This window comes from Emydura macquarii, unplaced genomic scaffold (assembly GCF_026122565.2).
Source record: "Emydura macquarii macquarii isolate MOO-44397 ecotype Brisbane River unplaced genomic scaffold, CSIRO-AGI_Emac_v2 contig_2676, whole genome shotgun sequence".
Taxonomy (NCBI): domain Eukaryota; kingdom Metazoa; phylum Chordata; order Testudines; family Chelidae; genus Emydura; species Emydura macquarii.
This window is the reverse complement of record NW_027132813.1, coordinates 116903-140443: the sequence shown is the minus strand read 5'-3', so window position 1 is coordinate 140443 and position 23541 is coordinate 116903. Positions and strand designations below refer to the sequence as shown.

General features: G+C 47.1%; 2 protein-coding genes across 2 annotated transcripts; one reads left to right on the top strand and one right to left on the bottom strand.

Moving 5' to 3' along the window:
* Window positions 1–2553: 2553 nt before the first annotated feature.
* Window positions 2554–17185, top strand: LOC137164122 (epoxide hydrolase 1-like). Its single transcript, XM_067564708.1, has 9 exons — window positions 2554–2677; window positions 5820–6030; window positions 7562–7742; window positions 8423–8650; window positions 9984–10113; window positions 11591–11805; window positions 12525–12633; window positions 12996–13121; window positions 16242–17185. The coding sequence occupies exons 1-9, from the start codon at window positions 2649–2651 to the stop codon at window positions 16441–16443; spliced, it is 1431 nt and encodes a 476-aa protein (XP_067420809.1). The 5' UTR covers window positions 2554–2648; the 3' UTR covers window positions 16444–17185.
* Window positions 17186–17866: 681 nt separating this feature from the next.
* MAD2L1BP (MAD2L1 binding protein) lies at window positions 17867–22931 on the bottom strand. Its single transcript, XM_067564709.1, has 3 exons — window positions 22847–22931; window positions 22447–22712; window positions 17867–20661 (listed from the first exon to the last, which is right to left on the bottom strand). Exons 1-3 carry the CDS (start codon window positions 22881–22883, stop codon window positions 20125–20127), a joined length of 840 nt encoding a protein of 279 aa, XP_067420810.1. The 5' UTR covers window positions 22884–22931; the 3' UTR covers window positions 17867–20124.
* Window positions 22932–23541: the final 610 nt, after the last annotated feature.

Sequence of the window (23541 nt, the reverse complement as noted above, 5' to 3'; positions counted from 1 at the left end):
ACAGCTTAAAAAAGAAAGCATTGTTAGTGGAAGCCTAATTGCTATGAAGATAATGAATCGCACAGCTAAAGTAGTCAGAGCTGGTTGGGGAATGTCAGCATGGTGAGTGGGGAATTCATGTTCTTGTTAATGAGAGCTGGGTGAGTTAATTCTCTGTCCACCGCCCTACATACTCCATCCGATCCGATATGGCTTTAATAACACTTGTGTTATTGATCTCCTTAGAGACCAGACTGGGAAGAGAGTAGGAGCTCCAGGGTTTCCCTTGAGCTCCTCTTGCAGCTCCTGGGTGGAATATTACCCCGAGAATGTATGTATGTATGTATGTACCTGTGTGTATGCCCTCGGTAGAATGGAATTTCCTTCTCTGCTCCAGGACAAGAATTGTGCCTGGGAAGCAAACTTAAGGGCAACAAAATGGGACAAATTCTGCTCCTCTCATTAATGAAAATCAGTGACATTAACAGGAAACTGTAAAGCCATGCTACTAACAGCCACTCACCCTGTCCTCCTTTAGGTCACTGACAACTCCTGAGATGACTGAAATAATTGTAAAGATAGAAATCACTTTTCCCTATTGATGCTGCTTGTTTGCATTCTGCCTTTCACTTGGTTTGGACAATGAAACTGGAGAGATGTCAGTTTTCCTTTAGAGTCTTGTCAATTTCCTCTTTGTTCCTGGTTCTCAGGCACTAAAACCTGCTGCAAACATGGCCAGGGAAGGTTCCCCATTTCTAAGCAGGGGGGGATAATAATCCTTTATCCCTTTCCTTGGCATGCTCTCAGGATGAATGAGTTAATTCAAAGTGTATTTAAGATGAGAAACTGTGTGATACTGCTTAGTTTAATTCTATTCTGAATTGAGGAAGTTTATCTTGTTAAATGTGCATTGTTCAAACTTAGGGTGCTTTCCCTCTGATAATGGGGGGTATTCTGCAGTAATCTATGCAAGCGCTACAAATGACAGTGTTTGAACCCACAACTGTACAAAACAGCAGCAGCATTGTAATTTTTTAGAAGGGCAGGTCAGCAGTAAAATTCTAGGGTAAAAGTGGAAAGAGGCTGCCAGCTGCTGAATTAATTTGCCAGCTGCTGAAAAAAATCAGTATATTACATGTGGTCAACCTCTGCTCATTTCAGATGTATCCAGGAAAAAGGAAATAAAGTAGATAGTAAAGAGTATTGTAGTTCAGACCAGATATCTCCATGAGAAAATGTGCAGACTTAAAAAGATTATTAGGACACACGTTAAAATTACATGAAAGTCTTGTTGAATTCAGCTATAGCAACTCCTGCCAGATGTTCTGCATTTTGGCGCACTAGAGGTAGCAGTGTAAGAGAAAATTATCCTTGTTTACTGGGCAGTCCAAGAGCAGATGATTTTCCAGGATTCCCTTGTACTCCCTTTCCCATCTGGGCTTCCTCAGTTCCTCACAGACAAAACTTCTATGCTTGTTAGAGCCCTTTTTAAAATGCAGTTTCAGTATCTCAGCCATATCAGAATCATCACTTATTTATCTTGCCTTGCCTCCTTTTTATTAATGATCCAACTGTCTCCCCTTATAACTTAGCTAAAGTCCATCTGATTCCCCTTAGCCCTTTGGCAGCAGTAACTCATTCAGCCTTTATCTTTCTCTTTGCATCCTTAACTATCGGTGTTGATTCCTTCCCTTGGACAGAGGATTTTACCTTGAGATCTTTGAGCCACTTCCTCTTCTAACTACACAGGCCACTTCACTTGTATTTAGTGCTAGGTAAGAAATAGTAAGGGTTTCACAGTATAAGGTGTCCCTTGGGCTCTCCTTTATTTCAGATGGATCACAGTCTGTTGCACTTTAATTATGTTTTTACAGGATTTCCCAGCTGCCTTCCACACTGTTGGGTTCTAATTCTTCCTTCTGTTGCTCCTCATTCACTAACATAGCCAGAAATATGGGACAGCTGTTGGTTGAATCCTGACCTCTGAAGTACCTACAAGCTTCTCCCACTGCCAGAGGTGTAGGTTGCCCTGAAAACACAGAGAGACTCACAGCAAATGGGACTTCAGCATCAAAGACCTCAATGAGTGTGGTTTTTCTAAAAAACCTGTTCTAGTTCAAACAGGAATTATTTCAGGGAAGGTCTATGGCCTGTGTTACCCAGGAAGTCAGACTAGATTATCACAGTGGTTTCTTCTGGCCTTGAAATCTATGAATTGTTTCATTGAACATGGCATAGATGCAGGAATTTTCTTCCCTGATCACTGAATTGCAACCACCTCAGTGAAACATAGCTGGCATTTTGCACCAATGGTACTACAGGGCAGTTTAGGACAGGAATCAAAGGAGAATCTTTTATCCAAATGAGACTGCAGTGGAATGTTAGGGAGGCAAAATACAATTCCCTCGGTCAGAATGCAGGTAGGACACCCTGATGCTTTGGACATGGCCTCAATTTTTTGTCTCATCCAAAACCACAGGTGAACCCAGGTGACTGGGCCATCTGCAATTCCACACTAAGGCAGCAGGTGGCACTATAAGGCTACATACAGATAGTTTGCATCGTCACTGAGAAGGCGGTAACTGTGGTTGGGACCCCTGGGCCCGTTTCTTAGTCCAGCACTACGGTTGGGCTGAGCTGAAGATCAAGTCACAGACACCCGTACAGACATGTGGCAGCAAATCCTTCAGAGTGTCCGGTGAGTGCAGCAGGTGCAGGAGAGCCCTTTGGGGACGAGTGCTGTTGGTCACCCAGAATCATGGCAGAGGGGTAAAGTCCAACAGGGCCCTTGCTCAAAGCTCCAGCACTAATCTAATGCCGGGGAGAGAACGCTACCCAGGGGAGCCGTTCCATTCCCTTCGGAAGGGTCCCATGGGGGGTGGCTGACTATGCAGCCCCTGGAATGTGGTCACAGACAAAGCTTTGCTAGTGAACCCTGCTTTGGGGCAGTCAAGGGGCTGCTGATCTGAGCTGCTTGATGTGGATTAGCAGGGTTAAGCTGCTCAGTGCTGAATTGGTGCCATAACCTGCCATGATACTCTGCGTTTCAGGCCGCCAAGCAGCTAAACCCTCTGGGATTTAAGCTCACGGGGATTCGATTACCTGTTGCGTAAACTGCTCAGTGCCCGGAGAGCACAATGAAGGGTGCAGTTTAGGCTTTTATTCTCAGGAGCCCTGCTCTGCTTTGGCAGGCAGAGCTAGCAGGAACTTGCAGCAACTTGACTGGGGCTGTTTCAGAGAATGTCGCCAAACCAGCCATCACAAGGGTCTCCAGTAAGGTTGCCACCCGTCCGGGATTTCCCAGGATCGTCCCTTTTTGGAGGTAGCTGTCCTGGAAAATCTGTCAAGCTGCTCAGGACATATTGCCAGCTGTCTAGGATCGGGATCAGCCCAGATCTCCTGGGTTTTTGCACCTCAGAGGTGGCAACTCAGGAGCTGTTTCTGTTCCAGATCATGTGGGTGGAGTGGGAGCCACCTGATGCAGCTGTCTCCCCCTTTTTCACTGCCTTGGCTAGGCACAGTGCAGCCCCTCACACTGTTTGTGTCACAAAAAATCTTCTTTCCTGACCCTCCTAATTTCCTTCACAGTTCCCCACGTCAGGTCTAGGCACAATCACTATTCTCTTAGCTGGCAGAAGAGCTGGGGCAAGGTTTGGAGGGAGGGGGTTGTACATTACGTCTTGAACCAATGTTTAGCTGAGGGGCGATTGAATGGCTTTACATGATGCCTCAAATTTGCTAGTGCCTGCCCTGATTACGTGGCACTTTCCTAGAGAGTCTATGGCACCATCTTGCAACATGATCTGGGCCCAGTGTCGTGGTGAGTATGGGCCCTAGAGAGTGACAGCCCTGGGGAGGGAATGAGGGCACCAGACAGAGATGGCCCTTGTCATGCTGCCTGGAGTGGCTCACGACAAAGAGTGCCAACCTTAGGGCAGACTGTCAAAAGCAGGACAGACAACCCAAGCTGGTGGTATGTTCTAAAATTAGATTTCACTGACCCATTAAAAAATGTAAACACCTAGTTTACTGTAACAGCCTTACCATGGAGTCATAAACAGTCCCCTTGGACTCTCCAGTCTATCTTGCCACCCAGGCAAGCTGGACTTAGTGATAAATGGTCACTTACACCAAAAATCACAAAATATTCAGGTTGTTTCTAGTCCCAAGAGACCAGTCACTTACCCCAGATCAATCTGTACCTTAGATCTTTCACCAAAGACAACGCCTGTAGCCAATCCTGTAATAAACTAACTAAAAGCTTATTCACTAGGAAAAAGAAATGAGTTATTTACAGGTTAAAGCACACACGCATATATACACAGATGAGTTTCAGTCTGTGATTCAAACGGTGACAGAGATGTAGTAATTTGTCAACCCTGAATGTCTTTTTAAGGCTTAACTCAGATGGACCCTGGGAATCACTGCTTTGTGTTGACTCCAGTCCTGGTGAGAGTCCAAACAGCAAAGAGATGAAAAATCTTTATGTTAACTATTTTTATTTCCCTCTTCCAGCATCCAAACTGATGGAATGAGGCCTTCTGCACATACTTCTCTTTGGGTGGGTGGGGCAATCAACAAAGCTTTTATCCTACAATGGCTCATCACTTACTTTCTGAGAGTCCTCCTAGATGGCAGGGAAGCCAATCTTCCTGTCTGAGTTTACAAGTTCAGAGCAGGCATTTTTTACAATTATAAAACAAACATATTTTACCTTGTAGCATGGAATACGGACACTGCAAGTGAGATGAATGCATGCAGCAACTTACAAGCATTTCATAGAGTCTAAACACTAAAAGCATTTTTATAAGACTAATACCTAGTCTGAACAAAACTAACATACAGGTGAGCTGGTTTGGTTTACAGCTATGAGTTTGTCGGGTCTTCAGTAACGCCTATGACCTTGGCAGGAGCTGGCACTTGGTTTACCAGTGTCACAGCCCTGAAGATCCTTGGTTCTGTGGGGAACAAAGGCCCCAGATCCAGTGGTGACCTAGGAGATGCTAAACCCTATGTGAGGCCTTGCAGAGTGGAGCTGGAGGAGACTATCTCCTATGCTCCTGTGCTGATGGCTCCTTCCAGAGGTTGAAGCAGTTGTGTCTGCCCTTGTCCCAGAGCCCACTCTTGCTGTGCATTGGGAAAGTTCCACCTCCTGCACCATCACACTCCCATGCATGGCAGTGACACTAATCCAGCTTGTGATTGGATGAGTTGACTCGGCTACCTTGAGCTATATGTGTGTGCTCCCCTCCCCCACTGCAGTGCTAATGTATGTCTGAACATTAGGCCTCCCTGTGTTCCCGTGGTCAGCTCCTCAGTCCATGCTGATATTCTTTCTGCTGTTGAGAATATGGGACTGCTGGTCACCACTAGGAGAGGGCCTGGGCAGCCTTGTGACCAGTGGCCAGGCAGATGGTGATCCAGGCTCCTCAACCCGTTTCACTAGTTGCAAGTGTGATCCCTTGATGGCCTTTGTTGGAGAGCTGTTGGGGAAGCTCTGTGGAAGCCTAGAAGCTTCTCCCCGGCTGGTGCAGTTCTGTTCAGCTCTTGTTGAAACTGTTGTTCTGTTTCTAACCTGCTTTCAGGCTCTTAGGCCGACATCTTCAGAGCTGGCCACTCATTCTGGGGGTCCCCAGTTTTGGATCCCCAACTTGGGAGGGACACTTATAGGGACTGATCTCCTGAGGTGATGGGATGGGAACTCACAGCTCCTGTTGACTTTATGGAAGTTGTGGATACTCGTCCTCTCCCAAACTCACCATGTATGTATGAGGTCTTGGTGCAGTGTCAGTGTCTTGCAGCTTCTGTTCCTGAATGCGAGCATCTTTGTGCCTTCCTAGGTCCCTTGAATATCCCCAGAGGAGTGCAATTTTTGCCCCTGCTGTTCTGGGAGCTGGAGGATTCCTGGTTTGTTGGCTACTGTCTAGACGGAAGATCAAGACCTTAGCAATGGGAGATGGATGGTGGGGCTCAGGCGAGAGACCCCCAACAGAGAAAGAAGATGAGAAAATCCAATCTTTCCAAATTGAAACCTCTGACAGGGAAATTCAGGTATCGTTGGCTGGGAAATAGGGAGGTTGGGAGAGGAATCCAGGATGGGGCAGTTGGTGGGGAGTAGAAAGCAGTGAGGTAGAGCTAGCCAGTCAGATCCATCTGCTTCAGCGTGATATCCTATTGACCTTAGGGTTGTGCTTAAATACTCCCGCACAGTCGTCTGGCACCGTGAGATAATGTACTGGCTATCCATCCCTATTGACTTGAGTTCTAGCCCAAAATAGATTACAAAATAACCGAGTTTTCTGGGTCCCAGCCTAAGGGAAATTTATCAAAATCACAAAATCTCCACAGAGTCCAAGACAGTTCCTGCTGAGGGGCCTACATTGGGAACAGCAGAGGCTGCTAGTGAAGCCTGAGATGCACTGAATGGTAGAGATGTGTGTACGGGTTTAGAAATATCAAGGGGCTGCAGATCAGGATTGAGGGCATCAGCTGAACTGTGTGTGGGGAGCCCAGGGCTGAGGTAGCAGGAGACTGCAGGTCAGGAGTGAGGGGCACTGGCAGAGCTATTATGAGAAAGTGTGGACTATTCCTACCACTAAGCCTCTAATTTACTGGCAGTGGGCAGCTCTGGTAACTAGGATTGAGCCATGGGGACTTTCACCTTTAGGTCACCTTTAGTTCCACTCAAGCCCCAGTCAGTAGTGACTGAAAGCTGCTGTCATTTGATTTGATTGAGGAGCTTGCTCATGTTGGGTGGCCAGATCGCAAATCCACCCTGCATCTGGCACCAGCTATCTCTGTTGTTTGCAGCCTGAGCAGAGACACCAAGGGCCTTGGTGAATGGGCCTTGGCGACTGACCCTCACCTCCTCCCCTTTAGAGCACTGTCCCTCCAGGGCAGGGGTGAGACACGTTTGCTGGGGCAGGACAGGGTTCCATGCCAGACCCATATTATGGATAAAAAGAGGCCTTCAGCTTCCAGGGCTCTTACTCCAGCCATGGTAAAAAGACAGCATGAAACCCAGGTATTGGCAGTATAGCTCCTTTCCGAAAGCAGGGTGCTTTAGGCTCTTTAGGAGGATGCTGATAAACTAGAACCTGGCACTTCCACGCAGCAACCCCTTTTATCCCCTTTTCCTCCAAAGAGCTCAACGCCCTTTATAGACATTAACAGCCTCCCAGCCCCTAATCTGCATTAGGTCAGTAGGCTTATTTCACTGTATAGACAAGGAAACTGAGGCACAGAGAAGTGAAGTGATTTGACCAAGATCACGTAGCAAATCAGAGGCACTGCCAGGAATGGAACCCAGGAGTTCTGCCCCCAGTTCTAACCAATAACATACAAAATATATTTTCACCATGTACCTGATCCAGGAAATCCTGTGCAGCATGTGGCTGCCTGGACAGTGCCCTTTGGGCCCCAGATAATGATATAAAAAGCAGAGCTGCCTCCTTAAGGCCCTGGGCAAGCAGGAGACTTTATCCTTGGCTCCCCTCCATCTCCTCCAGCGGGTGATGGGCACTGAGAGCAGCCCTGTGAGCTTGGCTTGTGATGGAGCAGTGTGGGAACTCTCCCTCTGCAGGAACTGCACCAGCGCCTGGACCAGACCCGCTACATACCACCCCTGGAGGGAGCTGCCTTCCAGTATGGTTTCAACTCCACCTTCCTGCAGAGAGTTGTTGCCTATTGGAGGAACCAGTTTGACTGGCGGAAGCAGCTGGAAATTCTGAACCAATATCCACATTTCAAAACAACCATTGAAGGTGAGTGAGTCTCAGCTGCCCTTGAATGCTCCGTTTGCTTTCCCCAGCAGCCCTGGTGCCTCCTTCTCAATGGAGCACCCACATATCGCTCCCCCAGTGCCCTTGGTGCTCCTCACAACTTCCCCTTATTTACTTTATCCCCCTACCCCATTGCCCTGTCCCTTTACTCATGAATCACCCCTCCATTTCTTCCTCCCCCCCTTTGGCTTAGCACTCCACCTTGGAGCCCCCCACATGTTTATTCCCATCTGCCCTCCTATGCAGGGAGCATAATTGAGACAAAGTTTCTCTGGAATCCAAGACTAGGCAGCTTATTCCATGCATAGCTGGGCATTGCACTGAGATACAGTAAGGCAGGCTGAGGTATCCAAGGCATCCATTTTCTGTTAGGGTCACCACCTTCAGAATCATGGAGACAAACTTAGGATGCCTTTCCCAACAGACTTAGTACTGGGGTCTAGGCCTCTCTCACTGTAGCATTATCCCTAACCCACAAAGGAGCAAACATAAACCCAAAGGGGTACAGGACATCCCGCTGCCAGCCCCAGCTTGGCAGCTTCCTCTCTCTGTGTGACTCTGCTGTAAACACTGGCTAGGACTTTGCCTCTGTCCTTTAGGGTCTAAGCCAGGACCTGAGAAGCATCTGGAGCATTAACTTGTTTCTCTTGGCTTTCTGGCAGGGATTGAAGTCCATTTTGTCCACGTGAAGCCCCCTCGTGTCCCCAACGGTCAGGCAGCCAAGCCTTTGTTGATGGTGCATGGCTGGCCCGGCTCCTTCTACGAGTTCTATAAAATCATCCCACTGCTCACGGACCCAGCTGGGCAGGGCCTGAATGAGGATGTGGTGTTTGAGGTCATCTGCCCATCCATCCCAGGCTATGGCTTCTCCGAGGCACCTCACCAACAAGGTGAGTGATGGGCAGGAGACAGGCAATTAGAATCCCAGTGCTTTCTAGTGTAGCACCTGGGAGACACATCCCTGGAACCAGAGGTTAATTTCTGAACATTGGGAGTTGGATTCTTCACCTGTTCTTTTAATAAAGCAAATCTCGTGGTGGATTGATAGCCCTAATGACTTGTATCCACAGAACAAGTACACTAGGGACAATGCCAGGGCAGATTTCTCTCAACCTGCCTCCCCTGACCTCCAGAGATCACCCCTAAGTGTGAGAGGGAAATTCATGCCGGCCAGTCCATGGCGTCTCCACTGGGCTAGAGGGGAGGGAGTATTTATGATGATGTCTGTGTTGTTGACATGTGTCCAGTGGGAACTGGACTCAGACTTACAGTTCAAGTCACACAGGTCACTAAATGCCTGAAAATGAAAGGCTTTGTGCCCCAGTCCTGTGAGCCAAGTGATTATTGCCCTGGTGAAAGGTTCCATATCCCATACCCCCTAAGACAGCCAGTCACCCCAATCATTGGCTGAAGAGGAACTGATGCTCCATAGGCAATAGGCTCCACAGTCCATTTATCACTTCCCTGAGTCCCCCCGCTAGTCTCCCCTGTCTGGAACCAGAGTCCTAGGGGTGAAAGACTCTGTATCCCACTCTGCCACCCCCCTGAGCCAGCAAGTCCTTTTATGTGCCAGCTCTTTCTTATGTATGTAGCACAATAGGTGAGCCCCATGCTGTGCAACGGGGTGAGATTATACCTAACAAAGCCCTTCCCCAAGGAATAGATGTGCAGTAGAACATGGAGCAACGCGAGGTGACTGGTCATTAGAGCCAGGACACTTCATGGATTGTGCGGGGGGAAGGGGTTTCCAGTGTTGTTGGAGGAGACAAGGGAGGGCATTATGTGAACCTTAATTGGGAGGGTGGTAGAGGTCCTCGGGTGCCTGGAAGAAGATGCAAGGTGAGTGAAGGAGGCAAAGGGAGCAGAGAATAGAGAGTGGAAGGGGAAATGAGAGCTGGGCTGGAGACTGCAGAGCCTTAAAAAGGGAGGAGCAGGACTTGATGCTGGATAGTGGGAGCCAGTGAAGGGATTTGAGGATGGATGGTACAGGTATGGGGAGAAAGATTAACTTGGATGAACTACAAGGGAGAGAAGGCAGAAGTGAAGAGGCTAGAGAGCAGGAAAGAGAGTCTGTGCCCTATGTTGTGCCTGGGAAAGCACAAAGTGCCAGGCAATACCCAGCAGAACACTGACTCACATCCTCTTTGGTATCAGTGATTCCTGGCTGGGGGAGCCAGCTTATGGAGAACAAGTATTTAATGATAAGTTTCTCCTTATGCACAGGTTTTGACACGCTGGCTGCTGCTCGGATATTTCACAAGCTGATGCAGAGACTGGGTTTCCAGGAGTTCTATGTACAGGGGGGAGATTGGGGCTCTCGGATCACCACAAACATGGCTCAGATGCTGCCAAAGTGAGTGACAAACGGGGTTAGGAGAGGGGATAGTTGTCTGTTCTGGTTCCCATGACACTCCCTGCCCTCCCCCTTGTACTCAGGACACCTCGTTGCCAACTCTTTTAGTTTTATCCCGAGTCTTGCAATATTTGGAGTCTTGCTCCCCAGCTCCTGGAGTCACGTGACTACATAAGAATCTCAGCCTTCATTTGAAAGATAAAAGAACATTTCTAGTTCTCATAGTTGGAAAGAGAAACTGAAAAATATGAACTTAAAGGCTCAAAACCCAAAAGGCAAATGGAAAGAACCCATAATGTATGATTTTTTTTTTAAATCTCATGATTTGTAGGGCCTGACTCCTGATTTTGGAATGCTTTGGGTTGGTAGTATACAGAACAGTGATGGCCAGAGTGTAAATGCTGACCGCACTCCTCTTTGGCACAGAGGTGAGGTCCTGAATTGACTTTGTTAGCACTTGCCCTCCCATTGTTGTTTCTTACCCTTGGATGTATATATATACCTCCTATCTGTGATTTCCACTTCACACATCTGACGAAGTGGGTTGCAGCCCACAAAAGCTTATGCCTGCAGAAATTTGTTAGTCTTTAAGGTGCTACAGGACTCTCGTTGTTTTTGCTCTATACAGATTAACACGGCTACCCCTCTAGAACTTTTCACCTTGTATTAAAGATTCAGATGCTTGCCATCTTCTCCGATGGATGGGGATTAACTTCAGTCCTCGGACTCCTGCCAAGTTATCTATGCTTTGTTTGAACAGCCCTAGCCCAGAGAATCCTGACCAAAATATAGCTGATGAGCAGTCTCCAGGTTAGCAGGAGTCAGGAGGATTCTGAAATGATTTCTCTTGACTTTTCTGCATCGCTGCTAGGCAGCAGTCCAGATTCTGGAGCAAGTGGCAAAGCTACAATCCCCTAAGAGGTTATAAGCTTTCCTTAGATAGAGTTGGAACATACTTCTTGATCTAACATAATACCCCAATTAGTAGAGAGATCCTAGAATGTAAACTAACCCAAGAAAAGCACCATAACTGGAGCCTGTGAAGCTGAATAAGAATTGGTCCCCCATCTCCTTTGCATTTGTCTCCTCCCAGTCATCTTGAGTCAAGGATTCTTCTTTCCTCTTATTTTTCCATACTTTTTCCTCTGTATGTTACTGTCACTTGGACTCTCTCCATAGTGTTAGTGTCTTTTTTAAAAAAAGAAATAGCATAGAGCCACATTTTTTAAAATGACCATTAATATTGGATATCCCAGTTTTTGATCCCTCAAGTTCAGCACCCAAAATTAGTGGTCATTTCTGAAAACGTTAGACACAGTGAGTGCCCAAGCTGAATGTAAGGCTATCAGCATTGCTGTTCTAGCACAGCTCTGTATCTCAGAAGGAACCTGGAGACAGGATCCCTTTTGTTCTCAGTTATTATTGTTAATCCATTTTTGCTGCTTCTTATTCTATTCCTCAATACCCTTGGTTTCAGGTCTGTGAAAGGGCTTCATCTGAATATGGTTTTCATTACCTCAGGAGGTTTGGGGAAGCTGGTTTCTTTACTGCTGGGGGCCTACGTGCCATGGCTGGTGGGCCTCACCAGGGAAGACTCCAACCGCTTATTCCCATTCTTCGAGAAGAATGTGTATGATCTTCTGCGGGAGTCCGGGTATTTGCACATCCAGGCCACCAAGCCAGATACAGCAGGTAAAGCACAGTCTCCATGTGGCTGTGGAGTTCATATAATAGACACATGTGGTCCATGAGATACCCATCACATTTGGACAAAGGCCTAGAATGTTTGAGGAGCAATGTGGACTGAGAACCAGGAGCTCCAGAGTTCTAGTCAAGTTCTAACAATGATTTATTACAGATGCCTTTGGCAAGTCACTTTATCTCCCTCTGGCTGTTTTCTCAACTGTAATATGCTTCCCTACCCCACAAGGTGAACAGATGCTATGCTATATAAATGCTATGTTTAGGTTCACAAAGCCTGGGTAAGAAGAGGAGAGTGGATGCACAGCATTCTCATCCTTCCACCTCCATGAAGTGACTAAAGACACTCTAGGACTTGCTAACCTTTTCCATTCACAGATTGTTTGGGAAAACTATCCCTACTTCCTGCCTCCTTTAAAGTGTAGTTTCTTTGGACATTCTTTGTGCTATTATTGCCACCGCCATGACTGTCCTATTTCTTGGCTTCTCACTGCATTAAAAAACGGAGGGTAGAGGAAGCAAGTCTGAGAGTGACAGTCTGGGCTCTGCCAATACTAAACTGGCCCAAATGGAATAGCACAAAGGTGGGTAGTATTCAAAGTCTCTGCTCGATCCCTGATGGTGACTTCCTGGAAGTCCCGTTAATCCTTAGTGGAGGTAGTTCAGTACCATGTGAACCTGAGAGCTGTTCTGTTGCTTTCCTGAATTAGGCTGTGGTCTAAATGACTCCCCGGTGGGACTTGCTGCATACATTCTGGAGAAGTTCTCTACCTGGACTGATAGATCATTCCGCAACATGGACAATGGGGGTCTGGAGAGGTATGGAAAAGAGGCAAGCCAATGAATGGGGGTGGGGAGAAATGCAACCAAAGGAGAGCTCCTCACAAGGGTAGGGAGGTGAGACAATCCACCACAGAGATCAAATTTAAGTGGAGGGCCAGGGAACATACATAAAGCAATTTGCACAATTTAGAATTATAATGGATTGATTGCACTGCTGCTGCACCAACATTCGGTGCGCTACAGCTCAGCTCAGGGGCAAACTGGGCCCTGATTAACTCACTGCTCAGGAGTGATGAGTGGAGAACAGATAGGCTGCCCATTCCTCAGGGCATGTACCTGATAATGTGCAGTGAGCAGCTCCTGTGACAGTGATGCTTCTCTGGTTTATCCCTCAATAGGAAATTCTCTCTGGATGACCTTCTGACCAATGTGATGATTTATTGGGTAACTTCATCCATTGTGCCCTCAATGCGCTTCTACAAAGAGAATTTTTCTCAGAACCTCAACACTGCTCCAGATGCCAGGTAAAGGAGGGGTGGGGTGAGATGCAGGGTAGACCCCTCTGCAGCCCCATAGGATAAACCATACGGGTGCTTATATGGCTCCATCATTGCAGTAGCTGAGCTCCTAACATCTTTCAGAAACAAATAAATCCAGGTTCTGAGGGCGGTGCTATCGTTATAATAAAGGGTGCATGTGTGTGTGGGGGGGTTTCCTCCCAATCTGTTGGAGAAATAGGTTGATTATTTTGTGAATGTAGAGGTGAGTGGTGCACGTGTAGAATTTCTTGAAGGAACGTGAAGTCACAGTGATGAGTTTTGTACATGACGTGTTCAAAGTAGAGGCCCATGGTCATTCTTAGTTCTCCTGGGAGTGAGTTTAGTCTAAGGTTAGCTCCTGTGGGGGTTCTCTCCCTTTTGGAGAACAGTTTCATCAAATTAGTAAGGGAGCGATCACTTTTGGACAGACTGCAACTAGGAGCTCCCCATATAAGTGAAGAGGGAACACAGGGAAGGAGAATTTAGAGAAGAATTTTACAAAGGGGTGGGCCTCCAGGAGAGGTTACAACTTGTTAATGTATTAAAGCAGAACATGGATGACTCTATGGAATTTGGTATGCTGAACAGGTATTAGCTTTGTGTTTGTGAAGAACTAACTGCCACTGATGAGGCAAAGCAAGGAGCACCTTGCTAAGCATGATTCTTTCCTTCCCCCTCCTAATAATTGCATGATTCAGTTTCCCCCTAGTGCATGAAACTAGAAAATTGACCCTTACATAGGCCCCCTATACAAATCTAAAAGGGTTCCGTGTACAACAGCAACAGAGGCTTTAAAATGCAATCAGTTACTGAGAGGAGACAGTCATTGAATGGAAGGGTTTGGGCTCCTGCCACATAAAATTAAATGTAGTAAGGTTAAAGTTGTAATATGTTCTAGTCTAGAGCAGGCAGAGCTGTTCTAGAAGCTGGCTGTGGTTGTTTCTAGTCCAAATTTGCTATATAGCTTTTCAGTGGAAGCATTTCAGAGCCTGAATGGCACATATCACCTCTCCAGCCTAAGTAGTAAGCCAGAAAAAATGAGGCACCCCCCAGGAGGCAGTAGTCACTATGGCCATGACATGAGCTGCTGTGCAGCTGCTGCTGCAGGCTCAACCAGCAACTACAGCCAGCAGATTTGGAGGAACAGTGCAGATATGGAAAATATCAAAAGACATGTTAAATATTTCAAGCATCAGCTTACAAACAGTTGTTAAACCTACAGTGCCTGGTATTGGGCTGGCCACTGAAGAAAGGTATACTGTATGAGATGTGAAATTGTTCAAGGGTTTTAACCAAATACAAGTAAAAATTAATGAATTACAGAAAATAAGTAAAGGAGCACCATGTGGGTAAAGAGATTATCTGTGGTAGCTATATGTTAACTGGCTAAACCAATTTATTAAGGGAGGCTGGACAAGGTAAATTGCCTGCTCTAATCAGTGACGCAACAATTAGCTAAATGGTATTGTTCTCAGTGTATATCTAATAAGGTTCGGTTTATACCACTGAACAATAAGACATTGAATAGTGAGCTCAATTCGGTTTATGAAGTCAAGTTGCCTTATAACAGCATGCATATGGAAAGGCAAAACTTAGGCCTGGTGACCCTGGTTTGGTGTTTTACATTGGGCCAATCAGATTTATGATCTACAGGGCTGTGTTTTTGTTTTTAACCTAAGATATTTTAATTTGCTGGGAGTCCAATTAAAGTTGTCTATCTTGGGATCAAGTGCTAGACAGTTAATTTCCATGACCCTTTTCCAGCTATCAAAATAGCTTTAACCTACTTGAGCTTAGCTTGGGTTCAAACAAGATTCTCAACCAGTCTCTCCATTTGTGGCTAGGTACTAGACAGGGGACTGTTTATAGGTAACAATTTTGTCCAATTCTTTAGAAATACATACTATTAGCTATGTTAAAGTGAACCAAGTACGGGTCACCACTGGACCAGTCAACTTTTGATGTCCCACTGAATACTGCAGTGCAGTGCGTCACTGGAACCCTCAAGCTGACTTTAACACTTTGGTTGCCAATGCAGTTGTACATTGCTTCCTTCCCCTCCCCCCCCCCATTTACCACAATGCCACCACCCTTTGGGAATTCCAGCATATCATGGAAAACGACTGTCTCCCCAACCATGAGAACCTTAACATCCCTCACCACCCCTTGAAGTCATGTATGCCCTTTTAGACCCACACGTTTTACCTTTGCCACTGCAACTTCAACTCTGAGGAAGCTTGAAAAGCTGAATGGAGTTCACAAGAAGTCACTCACACACACACACACACCCCCCTCGTGAAAGACCCAGTGTAGAAGATTCCTGGCTTTGATCTTTCACAAAGCTCACGGGCAAACCTCAACTGCATCTGCACAAATCATGGCAGATGCGGATACTTGCACAAATGGAAGATTAAAGTCTCTCCTGTGGTCACTCAGAACAGACCCTGGAACACAGAAATCAATGCCAGATTCACAAATCCAAAGGATGCATCACAGTGACACTGCTACTCCTGATGCAATTATCTGGTTTAACCATCTGAATGTAAAATTAATGTAAATGTAATGTAAATGTAAAAGTTGCTCTACATCACCCTGCGAAGAAGTAGTGAGACATTTTTCCCAGTATATGTACTGAAATATATTAAACTGTGATGAATGAACTCTTGTTCCTGGAACAGGTAGAGATTGCAAAGAACAAGATAACTATAAGCAAACTGGTTGAATTGTTGCAACAAACTGCATACAGATTTCCAGTAACCTTGAACAGCCAGTGCAGACTGCATGGGAAAGGAAATATTAGGGTACTCCTGCTACAAACCAATTTGGAGTGTTTTCTGTCATGGTGTAACATACTAAGGTATACATGTTACTTAGTAGTAAGTATATTTCCAGAACAGATTACACTGCAGATCTGTTTCCCAGATTTAACTCCTATTTTTGTATTTGTGCTGATTAGCCAAAGAGTATTAGTTCAAGATTAAATCTGATTGAGCTTGATTATCTGACATTTTATTGATAAAAACCAAATGCTTTAAATAATACCTTCACAAAGAACATGCACTGATTTAAAAAAAACTGCTAATAGGATACTTTTTCTTTTTAAAGGGTTGAAGTGTACGTACCTACTGGCCTTGCTGCTTTCCCCCAGGAGCTTGCACATACCCCACGCTCCTGGGCAAAGAAGAAGTTCAAGAACATAGTCATGTACTCCTACATGCCACGTGGGGGGCATTTTGCTGCCTTTGAGGAACCAGAACTCCTGGCACAGGATATCAGACAGTTGGTCAGAAAGGTGGAGCATCTGTGAGCCATGAGCAAGCAGGAGCACTATTCACAGTGAAAGGGGAGCACATTGTTTGACCAGCAGCATGAGGTAATTAACTGCATTTCTGCTAACACCGTATAAAGCCAAATATTCATTTGCTTGATAGGCCACCATTTGCTTGGTAGGCCACCACCTTAAAAAAATGCCAGATGAAGATTAAATCAATTAATTTCTAGAGCTTTTAATTAAAAAAAAGCTAAATTCTCACTAAAAGATAGGAATATTTTGTCTTATTTCATTCTAGGAGCATTCTGGAGGGCAAACTCCTGTTGTACATGGACTTTGACCATTACAGGAGAGAGCAGATAGTTGATGTTTAATGTGTGATATTGCACTGGACTTTGGCTTTTTGAAGACAAAATGGCCACCTATTTCTGAGTAAGAGCAGCAGCTTCCACAGAAAAGCCTACTCAAGTTGTCTTCATCTCGAGAGTGACTTGATCAGGGTTCAGTAGCTGAGGTAGAAGTGACAGGTGTGAAGGTCTCACTCTTTCAGGCATGTGGGTCCAAGACCCTCCTTCTGGATAACTACCGAGCATCATATGGCAAACAGTGCCACAAAGGTCAGAGAGCACAGCATGTTAGAATGCACCATTCACCTGCAAGGTCTGGATAGCCCTGCAAAGAAGGCAGCTTTCTGACTTTGTTTAGAGATTGTGCCTCATTGTAGATCAATGCATTTGCTAAATGTTACAGAACTCACCACTCAGTCTCTCTACAACAATATAGCACACAAGTACAGAAAGCTGCCCCATAGATTGTTTGAAGAGCAGAGTTGGTACTGCTGTTCTCCATTTCAGGTTAGTGTCATGTGAGCTTGGCAGGCTTTCAACTAAAGACTGATCAGGAGGGCATGGCTAAAATTATATCCCCAAATCTTAAATTCACACAAGGCAGAGATGGTTCACGTAGAACAGGAAGCATTACTTCTCCCGACCTACCCCACTCCTGTGGGAGCCAGACACACTTCAGTTTCCGTGCTTCACCTCAATTCTCCTTTGACAACTCTCAGAAAAAAAAAATCTTCCATTACTGTGGTCAGTTGCTGGTAAGGAAGAATCTAATCATTAAATCCATTAGGCAACTTCATTGCAACACTGAGTATTGCACTCATACCTAACTTTTAGGCAGCTAGCCACCCAATGGAATCCACAGCACTGGGCTAGGCATCCAGGCTCCCTATACAATGCAGGGAGAGAGATAAGTGCCTAAGAATTGGATCCAAAAAAAGCCAGCCTGCTGAGCAGTGAGCTACCTAAGCTCAATAGCAGATGCCAAGGAGAGGGACGTGACCTAAGCCCCACCCCCCTCAAAAATGTAGAAGCCTATCTCTGCTTGGGATCCAGTCATGAACCCTTTCCTGGAGTCGGGCATATAAGCAGCATCTTGCAAGAAACATAGCAGCATGCATCTAAATCCACATATCCTTTCTCCCTCCCACAACCAGTTTGACTCCTTTAATCTTGCAGTTAGGTCTCCCATATCCTGGGTGAGTGCCCTAACTTCAATTCCTTCCTCTGCCTGAAGTGAAGAGATTTGAACAGGAGTCCCTCAGGTGAGTGCCCTTGCCCCTCGACTATACACTTTCTGGCTCACTGTATGTTTAATTATTTACACCAGAAAACAGTTTCAACAGGAGAGACAAAGACGTATACTAAAACATCCCATAGACCAGAGGTTAGGGCACTTTTGTGAGACCCAGTTCAAATCCTACTTCACATCAGGCAGAGGGAGGAACCAAACCCAGAGTTCTCACATGAGATGTGGTAGACCTAACCACTAGACTAAAGGGTAAAAAGGGAGGCCCTCTCTGCCTTCTCTTTAGCCCCCAGCCATTTTTTGTGAAGCCAGGAATGTTCCAAGAACACCTACTGAATCAGGATCCATAGCCTAGATAGGCATGGGAACACCTAGTCTGAAAATCCCACCAGGGCTCAGGTCTGAATTAGGTGCCAGTCACCAGGAACAAGGCAGCAGTGCACATACCCCGCAGCAAAAAACTTAGCTGCTTTGGAGACTAACAGTGAACATTTAGGTGCCTCCAACGTTAAGTAGAACATCTCAGGGATGCTAAAATGTTAAATTTAGGCACCTAATTCCTATAGTGGATTTAGACCTAAATGACCTTGCCCGTAAGAGTTAATTTAGTTCTCTTTAGGTAGATTGAGGCATTTGTATAGGCCCAGGCCATACCCAAAAATTGGGTAACAAAAGCCTACCTGGTTGAATTGCAATAGGATCACCTCACCCAATGCCTTTTGAACTAGCTCCAGCCATGCTTTGAATCTGATATACTCTGAAAGGGAATATGTACTAGATTAAGTCAAGTAGTAGGTTTCCATGTCTCTCCCCTCTGTTATTCCAGGGTAGATGTGACCCATTCAAGTCTCAGCACAGGTCATCAAGGGCACCAGGAGAGTTTTGCTGCTGAGCAAGCAGTATCTTGTTCAGGTTATGAAGGTCACATGCAGGGTATTACCACATCTAGGTCACTTTGCTGCCCCTACTTCCAGTTTCTCAGTGCCTAGCCTCAATTTTTTGCTGTTACCTTACTGAACTTGAGTCTACAAAACCCATGGGTTAGAGAACAGAAGCACTCCATCTCCTTTAAGAACAGGATAGGGATAGGTGTGCTAGTTGTTCTGCAACAAAATTTAGAGTGGGTAACAAATTCTATCTTTGACAAACTGATTGTATATACTGGAAGTAGGGCAGCATAAATCAAGTGAAAAACCTCTTGTACCACCTTCTCCTGAATGGTGATGGAGAGAGAAGAACAGTAAGGGCTATAAAGTGAAACCCACAAGCTCGAAGACACTTATCCCTAGTTTAAACTAGGGCATCAGAAGCTGTGCAGTTTGAGATTAGTGAAGCTCAGCCATTCATATAAATAAATGATTCATGTTTCATATTGTTTCACTGATGGTTGGAAAATTTAAGACATGGGTGCAAGTGGCATTGCTCAGACATCCCTTCTCTCATAAGAATCCAAAAAGCAGTGCTGGATAGGAGATCTCTCTCACATTTAGAGGTCTCCCTCTTTAGGACCCTTTTGTGTAAGGGATGCTCTAATCTTAAGTGAATTAACTTCTAGCTAAGCAAGCCTCCCTCCAATTTTCATGGTATTACCAGACCATAAAGAAGTTGAGATTGAGCACCTTGGTAAGACCTGCTATATAGCCTTTGCTACCCCCACATTAAACATAAGCACTGATTAGTAAAGTCCCAATTCATCCATTAACATTGCACATTACATTATCAGCAAGTAGAGGGGAACAGCTGTGTGAACACCATGATATTCCTGGGGGAACCGCTCAGAAAAGGCTGCTTCAAGTATTGGTTAGGTGAGTGGGCACACTGCAAAAGATAAAATTGCTCCCACCAACCCTCTAGGTAATGCCTTCTTCCTGACTCAGTTTCCAAGAGACCTACATCTGTGGGCACAACTGCTCTAGTGCTTACCCCTTGTATGGAGACATTTAAAGCTTTGTTGCATGGACAGTAGAAGACACCCCAGCTGCTTATAAATAGCAGATACCCTGGATACAGGATTTAGAGAGGAGAAGGGATGTGTAGTTACAGATCATAAAACATTCTTTTGTATCAACTAAAGTAGCACCAGATTATTAAAAATGCCCCCATTAAAATGTTATAAGGCAAGAATCATTCATGGAAGCCCTTGACTGTCACTGGTGCTTGGAACCATATGTAGTTGTCCCAGGCAGAGGTCACTCCCTGCTGACTAGATGGATTTGTACTGCTGTTTCCACTACAGGACAAATTAACAGTCAGCTTCCTCCCTCGTGTTGGCACTTTGTAGTTGAGCTTGGGTCGGAACCAGTCAATGCCACAGTCACGGTGTCCCTGGACCATGACAATCGTACCCATGACAGGGACAGCCTGTAGTTCACTGAAGACATCTGAAAGGAAGAGTGAGTGGAAAAGCTTACGAATGCAGGATGGTGTTTCCAGGCTCTCGTCGGCATTTCCCACAGAGATGCCCTCCAAGTTGATCTCATAGAGCTCCTTGGGTCTCATGACATTTCCTCCAAGTAGAATAAGGATCCGGGGGACCAATGTCAGATTGAACATGGTTTCCAAGTGTGAGAACATGCCCTCTAGCTCCATTAGCACCTGCTGGCACTTCCTGCTGCTCCCTGGGTCTGTGAGATGTGGCTTCTTCTTAATCACATCTCCATCCTGTCAAGGAAAAAGTTGGTACATTCTGAAATACTAGGCAAGTGGTGGTGCATTTGACTATATTTAGCACCCTGAACAACCAGACCTGACACAAGAAGAATTGAGTTGAAAGATTGTATTGGTTTTCTAGAGTTTTTTTAAGACTGAAAAAAGGAATTATCCTGTGTCTTGTTAGCAACCAGCTTGGAACATTTCAGTATTAGTGTTGCCTGGATTTTAGATCAGTAGAAATAAAGATATCAGGATGGATCTAGTTGAGCTAGAAACTTGTGACCTTTCAGAGCTTGTCATAGCTCAATATGTCAGATGTCAGTCAACTTTCACCCCACTCGGGGGTGGGGGTGGAGGGGTGTCCTCTGGATTTTCTTACGATGCTGATGTTCTGCTGTGCTCTGGGGTCTGTAGTTAAGACAATTTGCACAGCCAGAGAGATGAAGTAGTTTTGTCCTTACAGAATGTATTCTCGTTAGGATATTGTCCCCCCAGGAGTCACATTAAACATAATGCAATCAGTGTTTAAGACAAAACCTACAGCACCTATAAACTGAAATACAGAAAGAAATCTTGACAAACTACAATCAAGACAAGAGTTAATAGATTAGACAGCCAAGTCTTAGAAAAGGCTGACTTGCCTCAGGAGCCAGTGCCTCCTCATTCATTGAGAAAGAGAGATGTGCCTCTTGGTCTTTATCCAAAAGGTATGTCTACACTGACAGCAGCAAAGTCACCATTATCAGATCAACCTTTCTGGATCAATTGAGCGGTCAGTGAAGACCCACTCAATCGATCCAGAAGTCGACGCTGTAAATCCACCCCCTCAAGTGGCTTAGCGCTGCATTGACGGAAACCAGCGCAGTGCAGTGAAGACACTGCACAGAAGGGAAGCACAGCAGTCGCTGGGAGTAACGCAAGCTACACAGAGTAGCTTGCGTAACTCCCGTCGACTGTTGCTGAATCGCCAGATAAGTGTAGACCAGGGCTCAGTCGTCTTGCACACCAAACTCTCGATAGGTCTGAGAGAAAGGTTGTCTATATCTCCCTATTTAGCTAACCTCATGGGTTGTTTTAAAATACACACTCTCGCTACCACATGCAAGTTTCTATCACTAATAACCTATTTCAAAATACATGGGGCTTCACATCCCTGGCAGACCTACCCTGTTCCCACGGAGTCTGAAGATCTACCCTACTTGTGTAAAGGTGAGTAGTTAGACATTTTCTCATAGCTCAACTCTCATTGGTTCCAAAAGAGATCACTCCAGCCAGGACTCTTTCTGCAACCTGTCACTGCTGCTCTTGAACCAACCAGAAAGCACACTACCTTATTTGTAGCTGCTCTCTCTTGAGTCAGGGCTGAGCATCCCATTCCCACCTGACCTGGAGGGAGCAGCTGGAATGCCATTTCCTCCCCAGCAGGGCGAGCACGCTGCTCTTTGCCGAACATGCCGGGAACTGCCTCCAGCCCTCCTTGGCCCACGGTAAAATCCCTACAGTGCAGAAGAGGGAAGCGGAGATCCCAGAAGGCTCCCCCAAGAGCGAGTTGCTGCTCAGGCAGAGGACTGAAGCAGATTTCCTGGGAGGGGAAGGGGGAAGGAAGGCGGCGGGCCCCTGGCAGCCAGCTCAGCAGAACAGCGTCTCCCCCCGCACAGGGCGCTACGCCCGCGGAACAAACCTGGCAGCCGCCGGGCTCCAGGACTGCGCCAAGCGTCGGCCGGGCCGGCTCTCGCCAGCCGACGCAGCTCGGCCCGGAGGCCCCGTCCTCGGGGAGGGCGGCCCCGGACTCACCTGCGGCTGGCGGGGCAGCGGCCTGGTGTAGAAGTAGGCGAGCTGCTCGTAGGGCAAGGGCAGCTGGTGCCGCTGGTACAGCACGTGCTTGAGGAGCTCGCAGGCGAAGTGGCAGCAGCCCTGCCGGGTCACGGGGCCCGGGAACACCACCGACACCAAGCGGCAGCCCGGGCCCTGCGGGGAGGGGAACGCTGCTGCTGCTGCTGCCGCCGCGGGGTCCGGAGTCACCGTCGGGGCTTCCACGGGCTGGGTCTGGAGCAGGTCAGCTGCGGGGAGAAGGGAGAGGTCACTGCGCGCCCGGGGCGTCGGCACGGCCGGGGGGGGAAACAGAGCTCGTCCCGCAGCGCACGGGCAGAGGAGCCCCCGGGACGGGACGGGACGGGACCCGCCCTTTACCTACCCGCTCCTGCCGGCCCCGACCCGCCATTTTCTGCCATGGGCGCCGCCGCCTGCGTCCCGGACCCTGAATCGATTTGAATGGCCGCCGCCCCGGGGCATCATGGGAGCCCCGCGGTCACGCCCTTCTGCTTCCGGTCCTGACCCCGCCGGAGCCATCTTTGTTTGGGGCACGGGGCTACGACTCTGCCCTGAGCGTCTGGCAGGGCTGGGGACGGAGGTCACGGTGGCTCTTTGGCGGGGGGAAGCTCTTGGGTCTCAGCTACAGAGGGGGCCAGGGCCGGGGCATGGTGGACTAGGCGGTGGGCACAGCCCCAAGGCACCACAGAGCCAGGGCTCCCCTCCCTGTTGCCCCACCTAGGCGCCTTGGCCTGGCCCTGAGAGCCCTTCCTAGCTGTGTCCTATTGCCAGGGCCCCCACATGGGGGGGGGGGTACACTTTACCAGGGCACGGAGGCCTTGGGGGGCCAGGGCCAGGCTGCAACCCCCATGGGTATGTGTGTGGGGGGGTGGCCTCTTTTACAAGTTTGTACCAGCCCTGAAAAAAATATGCTTGGGCCCTGCCTATTGCTCCTGTCTCACCGGACTGCGCTCCACCCCCATCGCCCATCTCCCTGCTCCTTCCACAGCCCTGCCTGCCTGGTGCACGAGCAGCCTCCAGTTCCGTTCCCTGAGTCCCCTGTTGTTGCCAACCTTGGTG

Excerpts from the sequence above, each read along its gene's own strand:
- LOC137164122 (XM_067564708.1), top strand. The coding sequence starts at position 2,649 with ATGTGGCAGCAAATCCTTCAGAGTGTCCG. Across the intron at positions 2,678-5,819 it reads CAAATCCTTCAGAGTGTCCG|GTCCCTTGAATATCCCCAGA; the intron begins GTGAGTGCAGCA and ends GTGCCTTCCTAG. Across the intron at positions 8,651-9,983 it reads CGAGGCACCTCACCAACAAG|GTTTTGACACGCTGGCTGCT; the intron begins GTGAGTGATGGG and ends CCTTATGCACAG.
- MAD2L1BP (XM_067564709.1), bottom strand. The coding sequence starts at position 22,883 with ATGGCAGAAAATGGCGGGTCGGGGCCGGCAGGAGCGG. Across the intron at positions 22,713-22,846 it reads GTCGGGGCCGGCAGGAGCGG|CTGACCTGCTCCAGACCCAG; the intron begins GTAGGTAAAGGG and ends TTCTCCCCGCAG. Across the intron at positions 20,662-22,446 it reads CGCTGCCCCGCCAGCCGCAG|GATGGAGATGTGATTAAGAA; the intron begins GTGAGTCCGGGG and ends TTTCCTTGACAG.